General features: G+C 33.0%; 1 protein-coding gene and 1 long non-coding RNA gene across 2 annotated transcripts; one reads left to right on the top strand and one right to left on the bottom strand.

The window, feature by feature from the left end:
- Positions 1 to 5,552: 5,552 nt before the first annotated feature.
- LOC105123199 (uncharacterized) lies at positions 5,553 to 6,789 on the top strand. The gene is made up of 2 exons (XR_841810.1): positions 5,553 to 6,149; positions 6,594 to 6,789. It is a non-coding gene; the product is annotated as an uncharacterized LOC105123199 (long non-coding RNA).
- A 177-nt stretch (positions 6,790 to 6,966) lies between these two features.
- On the bottom strand, positions 6,967 to 10,583 carry LOC105123198 (mitochondrial 28S ribosomal protein S29-like protein). The gene is made up of 7 exons (XM_011022708.1): positions 10,130 to 10,583; positions 9,712 to 9,878; positions 9,091 to 9,302; positions 8,410 to 8,664; positions 8,185 to 8,271; positions 7,605 to 7,777; positions 6,967 to 7,448 (listed from the first exon to the last, which is right to left on the bottom strand). The coding sequence occupies exons 1-7, from the start codon at positions 10,507 to 10,509 to the stop codon at positions 7,337 to 7,339; spliced, it is 1,386 nt and encodes a 461-aa protein (XP_011021010.1). The 5' UTR covers positions 10,510 to 10,583; the 3' UTR covers positions 6,967 to 7,336.
- Positions 10,584 to 12,682: the final 2,099 nt, after the last annotated feature.

The following is a 12,682-nucleotide window of genomic DNA, read 5'->3' as shown; positions in this document are numbered from 1 at the left end:
GCATGAATAAAAAATAATGTAAATTTATTGGTTTATTCACTGACGCCAGAGTCAGGAATAAAAATACCGGTTTAAATTTATATTATTTTTTATTCGTTGTTTTATTTTATTTAGCTAGAAAAAATAAAAAAATATGTACATGCATAAAAAATAAATTTATTTTTTTTTCATTTGTTCACTGACGCCAGAGTCGGGAATAAAAATACTGATTTAAATTTTTTTGTGATGCGTAAAAATAATTTTATTTGATGCGTAAAAATAAATTTATTTGATTTGTTTATTCAATGACGCCAGAGTCGGGAATAAAAAAATAACTGATTTAAATTTATTTTATTTTTATAGCTACGTGATATTTACCAGTGCCAGAGTTGGAAATATCTGTAGTTAAATATTCACTGACGCCAGAGTCAGGAATATTACACGCAAAACCATCATAGTATAAACCAAACAAAAAAAATGTTAGCAATTGAGGATAAAGATCAGTAATGCAGCCTGTCTTAGGTAGGACGTTTAAGGGGTGATAATATCTTCCCTTTTATATAACCAGTCTCGGACCATTAGAATCTTTGTTGACTAGTTAAAGTTCCTAATAACTATAATATTAGATGGCAACTCCTTAAATAAGATCATTCATCCGTCAAAGAATTAGATATCAAAAATCTATTTTTTCTATTTAAATAATTAAGTTCAGCGCGATATAAGTGTGTTACAGACATCAACTACAAGTGAAGCAAATAACATGCAAGCCAGATATTGGTTACAGTTAACCAGGAGTTTGATTAATTAATCCTAGCAGAGCATCCATGGCAGGATGACAGCCTCAAGTTCAAGAACCTGCTAGAAGTATCCTATTGGAGAGAGGTCACTGACAATGATCGTGACAAGCTTCATTTTCTTAATTTAATGCCTTAAATGACGAAGATTCATGAATCAAATCATAGCAAATTACTATAGCCCTTCTAACTGTACACAGTAGACTCACCTCTGATGCATGCCCACATACTGAGTTTACGAGCCTGCCAGGATGGCTCTAGACAATAACTTGTGAGATTGTGACTCAGATTTAACGGAGTCAGAAATTAAGAATAAAATTCGAGTAAGAAAAACTGAGTTTGTTATAAATTAAAATTCTTAAAACCCAAAAACACAATATTTGATTTTTTTAATTGGTACAACTATTTGCTTAAAAATTATTATAATTTTTTATATAAAAAAAAAACTAAATAACACTAATAATATTGAATAAAAAGAGTTATTTTTTAAAAAAAATAGAGAAACTTAGAAGAGTCTAACATATTGAAAAGGAAGATCAATATCTAAAAAAACAGAGAAAAATCTAAGAACACTAAACAGAAAAAATAAAAATTTTAAACTAAATAATCAAAAATCACTCAAAAAACATTTATTTTCTAAAAAAAAAAAACTCCACAACAAAATCCCACCTCCAAAAACGTGTAAAAATCCCCTTTCCTCCATTCTCGTGACGTCCCAATAATACCTCTGGGTGGCCATTAGGGGAACAATTATGTTGATGTTTTCCTGCCTAATAGATGAAGTACCATTCTTGAATGCAGGGACACAAGGTCAGCAACAAAAGTCAACAAGATCCTGAAGCAAACAAAATGCAGTCGGCACCGATCAGTTCATGATCATATACATCTTCAGCAGCCCATACTGCATGCTGATTTTCTTGTTTAAAGGGCGGCACCGGGAGGGGTAATTAAAAGGACATGGAGAGTTATACACAGAGGACTGTGTGTGTGTGTGTGTGTTAGGATGGGACCTTAGTGATTTATCATCCTCAGGCCATCATCATCAGGCCAGTGGTAGCTTTGCCATTAGTGAACGAGTTCATTAATGGAGCTATTAGTTTACTTTACCAGGAAACTGTAAGAAAAGCCGAGGCATTTATTCGGATGACATTTTAGATATTCATAATCTACTTATTATTTATTAAATAAAAAGTTATAAATTATTTATTAAATTTCAGGTATTCAATAAATATTCATTATCTATTAGTATTTACTAATCAATAAAAAATAATAGTTAATATATATAAACACACCGAGGCTGCTCCAATTTATTTTTTTACATTAAAAAATAAAAATGTCATTTGAAACGGTGCAATTATTTAGCTAAATATTTATTTTTTTACATTAAAAAATAAAAATATCATTTGAAACCGTGGAAATTAATAGCTATTCAAGTAAATAAAAAATCATTAAAAATAACAAAAAAAATCATCTATTCAAGTAAATAAAAAATCATTAAAAAAAACAAAAACAACATATTTAATCGATTATATTTACTAAACTTTTTAATTAATTTAACCCTGTAAAAATCATAGCTTAAATGTTAAAAATAATTAAATAAACTTATATCATAAAAAATATTATGAATAATTGAACACTTCAAAAAAAAAATATAAGGAATGACAAGGGTAATGAAATAATTTAACTAAAATTATAAAAATAAAATAAAAATGCTAGGATTAAATAACAATATATAACAAAAAAAAAACAAACAAACAATAACTTTGTCGGCACACAAACTAGACATGCCAAGCAATATTTCCATAAAACCAAACTTTTACCTCGTACGTTACTGATTCTAATTTCCTCTTCCTAGCCAAATCAATATTAAGGTCTTCAGACAGGGCAACACACAACTTGAAACATCAACCCCTCCCTAGGCCTACTCATGTATATATTCTCCAAAGAAATGAAAGAGAATGCAGGATATTGGTATGTTGTGAAACCAGATTACTCCTTAGCTCTTGCTGGCGTCGGCCATGGCCTCTGAAGAAATCAAACTTTAGCATCTTAACAAGCTGAAGAGCAGCATCGCCTCCACACAGAAAAACAGAGAAACTAGATCAGTCGAATTTATATAAAGCAATAACATCAAGAATTACCCCCTTAACAACATCCCATAATTTCCACAGGAGTCACAATCAGGACTAAAACAAAGAGGACCCACATAACAGTTGGATGATTCAAAACCAGGCAATAAAGTAAGTTGATCTTCGCATTCTCTGTTTAGCCAAGTGATCTGCCATGAGAGTACTCTCACAATAAATATGAGTGAAGGTGATTGAGTCAAATTATGAAGTCAATCTCTTGAATGAGGAGAAAAGCTTATAGTACATCTAAAACCTGTTATGAGGGTTATACATCTAGCTAAAATAATAAAAAGATGGTCTGCTTTTAAATAAATCAAGAATGAAAAATTAATCATCTTCAAATAGCATCCTCCCTCTCAAATAATTATTCAACCCTAAACATATTTTATCATAGATGGACTCCAGTGAAAAACTCACAACCAATAATATTTTACTTGACTAACATTCCTATGCCCATGCACTAGTCCAAACCAATGGTGGAAAAATCTTGACGTGGAAGAAAGGGATGCCTGTCCTGTGTATACACGGGAGAGAGAACTGAAACCCATTTGCCAAGGTGACTTATTGAATTAATTGATTCCCTCTAAGGCCAACTGAGAGACAAATCAGGGCCTCACTGTGAATTAATTGATATTTAATTTCCTGGAGTAGAAGCAATGACATGTACAAAAGTCAAGAACTTGAACTCGACGGATAATACAATATGCCTAGGAAGAAGGGATATTTCAGGTGCACAAATCAGTGGAAAAATCTGACCTTGGGAAATTAACATGTATGTTCAGAACAAATGGCTGATAATTTGTGGGTAGAAGGGACAGAACCATCCATGGCACCTAGCAAGACCACTCACCCCTTAGACCACAACCCTCCCAGAACTTAGCACAAACAACTGCCCTTCGTGGCTACAGTCTTCGATAATTGGATCAACTTCTTTACAAAATTACTTTTTAGCTGATAGTTTGCATAACAAGATGTGATCATAAGTTGTGATTGTGTTGCATGCATGGCTCTGATCTTCCTGCTTTATTTACTTCTTATAACTCTGTTGGAATTGATTCCAATTCCTTTTTTTTCATCTTGTGTTGCTGCCATTGTTGGTAATAATTGCTTGGAGTCTCTAGTATAGAAGAATTTATAGAATGAACATAAAGCTGCATCATTTGTTTTTGTGTTGTCATCGTTATGCTTCTTTGTTTTTTAATTTAGGTTTAACATAGGTTTTGATGCAGTTTGGAAAGTTGCAAACATCATTATATATATGAGAAAATTTTAAAATTTTACTTAAAATTATTATTTTTTAATATTTTCAAATGGTTGTAATGTATTGATATCAAAAATAATTTTAAAAAATAAAATAATATTAATTTAATATATTTTCAAACAAAAAAAATACTTTGAAGAACATTCATTATTTCTAACACCCTAACAATTCTTTTATTCCCTCTCATGTTTATGTTTTAATGAAATCTATTGATTATGAAAAACATTCTTTGCTAATTTCCACACACTATGCCGTACGTGAAGATAAATTAAAGGAAGCCATTATTTTGTTCAAGAGAAAAATCCAATTTAGTGATTAAAATCTTCAAACCAGCTTTTGATTTTGTTTCTGATAAATAATTTATAATAGAAGTTAAAATAATTTTCAATAGAAACATGCTTGGTAAATATTACTCAAAACAATTTTTTTTAAAAAAAAAAGAAACATAACATAAGTAATTATATGTCATAAGTTAAAAAATTTAATTTTTGATTAATTTAAAATTCAAACTCAATTTTTTTAACAAAAGTTATTTCTAACCTTTTGTTTTTAAATAAGAATTTAAAAAACCACTCAAATCAATTTGCAAAAACCATATCAAACATTAAGCAAAGATAAACTATCCAATCATGGGGGTTGAAATTATAAAAGGATACACGAGCTCATTGATGCACAGCATGAGCTTGATCAGGGGAAGGAAAGCAGGATAATATGCTGTAAGGTTGCAAATTAGCAAGACGTCAAAAATGATTTGATGTGCTCGTAACCTGTTAAAAATGAACAGGGTTATGGGGTAAAATTATAAATAAAATATTTAAGAAATAATTTTTTGTGTGAGAATGATAAGAAAAGTCTTGAGCAATCTTAATTTATTTTATATTTGAGGTATTTTATTATGTGGGTCAATCTTGAAATATAATTGACAAATATATTTTATTTATTTTTAATTTTTTTATTAAATGAAAATATTGAATTATTGCCCATATATTAAGTCCGACACTCAATTATTCTCAACGATGACGTTGAGTTAGACAGCTAACAAATCTTCCAGCTTATTAATTCCTGCTGGTTTCCAGGGGCCGTCAAATTCTTCTCTGAGATTGTTAAAATAGAATCGCAAATAAATCTTCGTACAAAGATATTAAGTCAACTATTGTTCTTCATTTGTTTCAACTATATTCCTTTTACAGGTGAAGATCGCTGTCGGGCCGGAAATTAAATACAGAACCACCATCTCCGCTCGATGTATTCCAGTCTGTTTTTTCGTGTAGATACGGTTGTTCAAGGATGTTGAGCCGATGTGGACCAACAATTAGCCGGCCACGAAATTAACAAGGAGACAGGGCCAGCTGATGCACTAGCCAAATCTCTAATGTCATGGTTTTACAAATTAATCATTGTTTTGTCCTTAGATTTGAGATACACTTATAAATTAGTCCTTCATGTTTAAAATACATATGAACGTTGGTTTTTTCTTAAGATTTCCAATTGTAAAACTCTTTCAAAAAAAGAATTATTATTTCCAGTTTGATTTCAAAACCATGAAACCGAAAAAACAGGTGCTCACTCCTTGATAATATAATAATAAGCAAGAATCGAAGAGACTTAAGTTATAACCTGATCCTTTCAATAGATCTCAAGTTTGTTTTTCTGTCTCTCTTGTTGATATAAGATGATGAGGTTATTGCTTCATGTCATTGGTTGCAGATTCTGTGTGCTTATTCTTCCATGGGATGTGAGAAGCAACTTGATTTATCTCCTGGTTGCAGAAAGGTTTTTGGCAAGGTTTCAAGGGTGGTGATAATAGGGACAAGAACTTGATCTTCAGAGTGAAAAGGACTGTGAAAAAGCTTGCAAGAACTGAGCTAGAGGTCTTTCTCGTTGGAGAGGTTTCTTGAGAGTCAAAACCTGACTTTAAGGTGAAAGGTTTCCCCTTCCAAAGATCATTTATGAACGATCTATCGAGGCGATTCCATTGTAGCGCAGGTAAGGTGAAAGGTTTCCCCTTCCAAAGATCAGATCATTTATGAACGATCTATCGAGGCCATAATCAATGAATTGCCTGATGAGTGAAATGAACATCATCAACAATTGCTGTAAATGATAGTTGCAAAAAACTCAGATTGTTTTGTGCTGTCTTCCTTTTCTAGCTTTGTTCTTTGCCCACTTCAAACGTTGGCAAGAAAACTTAATTATGCATTTTTCATCTACATTGAACTGATTACATTCCATCCGTTTTCCAACTATTTATGAATGCAATCATTGTTTAATCCTGTTAAAATGGTTTCCTTCTGGTTATGGTCGTCATAAAGCTCACCAGCTATGGATTATGGCCTAAATTCAGCTTAATCTCGTCTTGGAAGTTCCTTCTTTTTTTTCCAACTGGGAAGTTGATATCGGGTTTCTAATATCACGTTTGATTAGATGCAGACCAGTCTCATATACGAGTTTCGCCAGATTTATGCCCGGCGGAGTAAATTTCTGTTAATCTTATTTCCTGGATCTGTATGTCATTGCTTGATAGTATCTTTGGCTATAATTTTCTTATACGGACAGCAACAATTGACCTGAGAATTTACATTGTACATCGTTCCATACTCACGGGAATGCATATGTTATTTCTTTGCGTGTGCGCGCACCTCTCAAGTCTCAATTCCAACGTGTAACCTGGGCTCAAAAATAGAACAACTGGCTACCTAGTCCACTTGGTCAAAAAGGTCATAATGGTGATATAAACTTACGCAACTTTCCAACTGATTGCATACCATCAAGTAGCGATATAAACTTGCAACCATCATTAAACTAAAATCTAGAAGAAAGGGCCATATAATTTTGGCTTGGAAAATGAGAACTATTATCAGTTATCACAAGAAATCAATCTCCTACAATCAATCAGAACTACAAAATGTGTAACTGATCCGTACATGCTTGAGCTGCAAGAGTTGTCTGAACCAAGCAAGCCAATATTGTGGCAAAAATTGTCAAATTCTCACTTTGCGACTCTAACTGCTGTTATCACATAAAGGATTCAAAACGCAGGGAACTGTGTTTTGCTAATCGCACTTTTAGGATGCAGAAAGTGCCATGCGGCTCGGAAACCAACGACCACAAGATTGAACGGCAATTGTGCCAAACTCTGTTTAAATTTGTCCAAGGATAGCATCTTCAATGGGTCACTGCATTAAAGGAAGTAGCACTCTCATTTCTGCTCCATTTCCATTTGATAAATAATATATCTTCTTCCAGCTTTCCTCTGAGAATGCTTCTCGAGGCAATAATCTTTGCCTGCCAAGGTTAACAAATAAAACCTAGTCAGAAATGCATCAAGGAGAAAGTATTTGGCAAGTTCTGCATTATCTATAAGAATCCAGCCAGTTGAATGAAAGTGTACTTCATCACTGATATAGTCAACCCGGCAATCATATGCATTCCTTTACATACCTAAGGTAGTAATGGCAAACAGCAGCTGCTTCATCTAAACCATATCGTGGTAAATTAACACGAGCATCTAAAGGGACATCTGGCAAATCCTTGCGCAACTTTCCAACTGCTGTTGAATGAGAAAAGGCACCCACCATCATGCTATTATGCATCATAGACCTAAAAGCATTTACCTGCAAGAGATTTAGAATGTTATGGAGTGATGTTCAATGAACTCCAACCAGCAGTCCTTGATTCCAATAAATTAACTATCCAGAAGAATGAGAAAAGTATGTGCAAGATGTCCACGGTGGAAGAAAACTAAATCTCAAGGACCAAATCCTCATTGCATGGAAAAGGATGATCAACATCCTAAGAATATTAGTTCTCTTCAAGGGTACATCCACAACATACATGTGCTCATTTCAACCCAAAGATTTTAGAATAATTTTAGGACTTGACAAAGATGAGCATTTGTTACTGACCAATCAAAGAGCATTGTAAACAGTAAAATTTTCCAGGAAGAGCTTAACACGACAAAGATGAGCATTTGAATACTGACCAATCAAAGACTTGACAAAGATGAGCATTTGATACTGACCATTGCAAGTTCTCTAGCATGTACTGGTCGACATGAGCGCATAGTTACTGGTTCCTCATACTCGCTGAACGTAAACCAGTTATTATACTGGAGAAAAAGTGATAGCAACAATTACAAAAAGATACATCAATAACTATGGAATGATTCTGGTGGCATTCTTAAACTTAGTTCATTTAAATAACTAAATGAAATGATGTGGGAATTTGATTCTAGAATCTGTCTCACTTGATCAATAGCAAAGAGGACAGGAATATCCTTCACAAGTGATAACTCTTTCCTCAAGCGAAGCACTGCCCCAACAGCTGCATGTGTTTGCTTGATTCCTATTTGAACCAGGTCATACAAAGTCGAGCTTTCAGGCACCGGCACCGAATCGACTCCTTTTAACGATCCAATTCCAGCACCCTCTCCAAGTGGAACAGGATCAAATATATGGCATGGCAATTGCTTCAAGAGAGATTCATTGTATTTTACAAAATCCTGCAAAGAAATAAACAGTAAGAAAAATACAAAAATTTCAGTACATTGAGCATAGCAAGACAAATGGAGAAGAAAACAACAAAAAAGTTAACAGCAAGAACATTCGCACATTCTGAAGAATCATTTGTGAAAAAGAGAATCAGAATCATGGATTATCTTTCTGTTTTAGGAGGGGGGGAATGCACCTAAACATGCTTCATGAGTAACCTTGGATTGCCGATCACTGATTTTTGGAACTCAATTACATAAACTGCAAACAAAACAAAGAAGATATGGACCTGCCTGTTTTTCTTACATTTTCCAAGCAAAAACTAATGTCATGATATCAACAATTTGTTACCAAAGATAATAGCAGTTCAGCAGATCATACTGTGCATACTTCTTCAATCACATTCATTTGATAAAATAAATGTTAAAAATTCTTACCTTGAGAGCATTTTCTGCCTGAATAGGTGTATCCCAAAGACCAGTAATTGGGTTTTTATAGAAATATCCACCATGAGTCCAATCCCGTCCTCTAGGAACATAAAACACCAGCCAACCTTCTTCACGAGCCCAATGAACAAGCATTGCAAGCGTGATACTCTTCCCGCAGTTAGCAGGACCATCTAATACAATTTGCTTTCTAACTTTCAGACCTGTAAAAAGAAATTCATCAACTTACAGCAATCACAGACCTCTCACACCATTTATCTTATCAATACACAACAACAGCAGCTCTCTCTTTGCAACTTTACAGATAATTACTAACCACAACCACACACCTAATTGTACACGTCAAATCATAAGGGATAGGAGTACTCATTGAAGCCCTACTCAAAATATTTTCAATGATATACACACTACACACTGACCCAGGGTCGGACGTTGCTTTTTATGGGAAGACATCACGTTACTAAGAACTAGAATTACCCACATCACTAAAAAATCAAAACTATCTCCAATTAGCTTTAAACATATGCAAAATCGAGCAAATACTAATGATATCATTCTATCAATGGCTTATCAAACCCAAAACATTATAACTAGAGTAACAAAAACCCATACCTTTACCATCAGAAGAGAGCAAAGGAGGATCAACAATGCGTCTGAAATTATCACGAAGATCCAGAAAACTTTGTCTCACAAGCAAAGCACTCCTCATTGATTCCTCAAACTCCTTAACCATCCCCATTGGCAATCCCTCTGGCAACATCTGGTTCAGCTCCTTCTCTCTTCAAATCCCAAAACACAAAAACAAAATCCTAATTCAGCCTAATAAACACACATAATGACTCCATTTTTACATATCTATCACATTCAACAAAACAAAAACAAAAAAACGATTAGAAGTTACATTAAAATGAACCCAATTCAGCTACATTAAAAGGAACCCAATTCAGTAACATTATCAAAACCCAATTCAAAAACACATAAAAAGCCACAATATTTACTTAACTAAAGACATTAACAGCTAAACAAATACCCGAATTTGAAGTAAGAACAAGTGTCTTTGCGTGAGAGTCGAGAGAGAGAACTGATATTAGTAAACAAAGGTCTCCCATTAGGACCAGCATTAAGTGAAGGGTTCTTCTCGTCTTGAGCAAGAAGGCGAGCACGAAGCACTCTTTCATCAGTAGACTCTTTGGTGTCAGATACAGCAGTTTTTGAATCATCAAGGCCAGATCTTTTTGGGTTCTTTTTGGGTTTTTGATTGTCGGCTTTGTTGTTGTTTCCTTTTGGAGCTGATGATTTGCCTGATTTTGAAGAGAAGTGATTTTGAAGTGGTGATTGAGGGATAACAATGATGGGTTTTGGATTCCATTTAGGGTTTTTCAATGAGGATCTTGCAAGAAACCTCAACATTTCTGTGTTTTTTGGGATTTTGCTTCTGTTCTGTCTTGGTGAGGTTTTGGGTTTTTTGAGGTTCCCGTGTTGTGTTCAAGACGAGGAAGGTTATGGAAAGGTATTATTGGGGTTGTTTTGGGATTATGAAGGCTTGGGCCTCTTTTTTGGTTGGTGTAGAGCCCAAATTTAACTCTCGGCCCATATTGGCTCGTAAAGTCTTTACAAATTAAACTAAACCCTAATGTTTTTAACTTTTATTTAACAAGAAGAAGAGCCCACCATAGGTTGATAAATTCTGGAAATCACTTGATGATGCACTCAATTTACTGCTTGTCTGAATCCTCCAATGCACTATATATGATTCAATGATTGTTTTAATCATAGTTTAAAAATCCTATTCAGAGTTGATGATTTGGGTCATAAATTTAAAAATTTAAAAATTTAAAATTAAAATAATGTTTTTTATTATTATTTTTTTAAATTAATGTTCAATGGATCGAGGGTAGGGTTTTGATTAAGTAATTGAGTCAATCTGGTTTTTTAATTGAATTAAGCAGATTTTTTTATGTTTTTATTTTTAATCTGGGTTTAGATTATGGATTAATAGGTTCTGAATTGACTTTAAAACAATGGTTTTTTAATATACTTTTCAAGCACAACTCGCTTTCTTAATTAAGCAGCATGCAATTGATTTAAGTTCTCCACAGCTTATTGCTTATGCCCACTCATTTAAATTATGCTCCATAATAAATTTAAATTGTCCACAGCTTATTGATTGTGCCCTCTCATTTAAATAAAACTCGGGTTTCATTTTTTTTTACTTTGTTTCCATGATTAAATACATTACCATACGGATAAAAGTCGGTTTAATGCATGAAAAGATATTATAATTTCATCAATTTATTATCATAGTATAAAATCAATACATTAAATATTATTTCTTTGACCTGGAACAGGGAATTGTTATATAATTATTGGTGGATCAATGAATTATTAATGACAATATTAATACCGACCAAGTAGAATTCTTACAATAAAACCATCTCCAAATGTAATAATTTCGTCAAATGTCGGCATAGATAATGATCTTTCAATTTTTTTTGTTTCTTAATTTGATTCATTAGAATTAAAGCAAAGCTCATCTGATCATATACGTTGGTTGTTAGATTACAGCAGCTCTCCGAATTTAATTTCTATAATGAATGATGGGGGTGTTGAATAGTATGATTGTGGTTATTTTTTAAAATATTTTTTTATTTATTAGTTTAATAAATTATTTAAAATTTTAAAATATAATTTATATTTGTTTATATTCCCCTCAAAGTAAAAGTATTTTAAATTTAAAATTTACACGTATTTATAATATTTTATGTTTAATTTTTATTAAATAAATAGAAATAATGAAATTCAAACTCGTAGTCATTTGACCATTAAATCTTTAATACAATATCAAATAATTATCTTAATTTAATAACTTAAATTGTTATATTGTTAAATTTATTAAATTATTGTGAGATTTATAATTTATATTATTTTTTATTATAAATCAAAATAAAAAAACATAGAAAAATGATAAATTTTAACAAATCTCATTCGGATTGCACTTCCGAACCAAGCCAAGAAATTTAACATAAGTCTACAAGAAGATCATAGGGCCGGCGGGGTCATAATCCTAGTGGGGGTCAAATGCAACCAGGCTGATCAGTGACTTTGCTTATTATTATCAAAGTGATGACCCGAGAATGGCCGAAAGGTGCCCTTCTTTAACTACTCTCTACCCTTTTTGAAGAACTTGCAAGAGATTACAGACAAAAATCTCCAATTACGTTATTTTCAAACCAAAATCATACATTTATAATTGAGAAGTTTGCAAGGTTAGTGGGCACGCATTTATAGCAGCACTCATAACCACAGAAATGTTGATTGAAGGCCATGAACGTCGCTGTCCAATCTCCATCAGTGTTAAAAATGCATGGCACACAAGTAATTGCTCCACACCTGTTCCATATATGAACATTTGTGCCTTCATAGTCAAAGAAAGAGGCACTACCCTCTTTTGCTGGGCCTCATGGGCGGATTGATTTTTTTATTTTTTTGGCTTAATCTTGGTTTGAAAATGTGTAACAAGTCTAGTCCTTTTTCTTAAAAAGAAAAAAATGGCGCATCACGTCGGTGAAAGTTAAAAAAAAAA

This window comes from Populus euphratica, unplaced genomic scaffold (assembly GCF_000495115.2).
Source record: "Populus euphratica unplaced genomic scaffold, PopEup_1.0 scaffold10.1, whole genome shotgun sequence".
Lineage (NCBI taxonomy): Eukaryota > Viridiplantae > Streptophyta > Magnoliopsida > Malpighiales > Salicaceae > Populus > Populus euphratica.
Note: the sequence above shows the minus strand (reverse complement) of the source record. Positions and strands in the feature narration are given on the sequence as shown.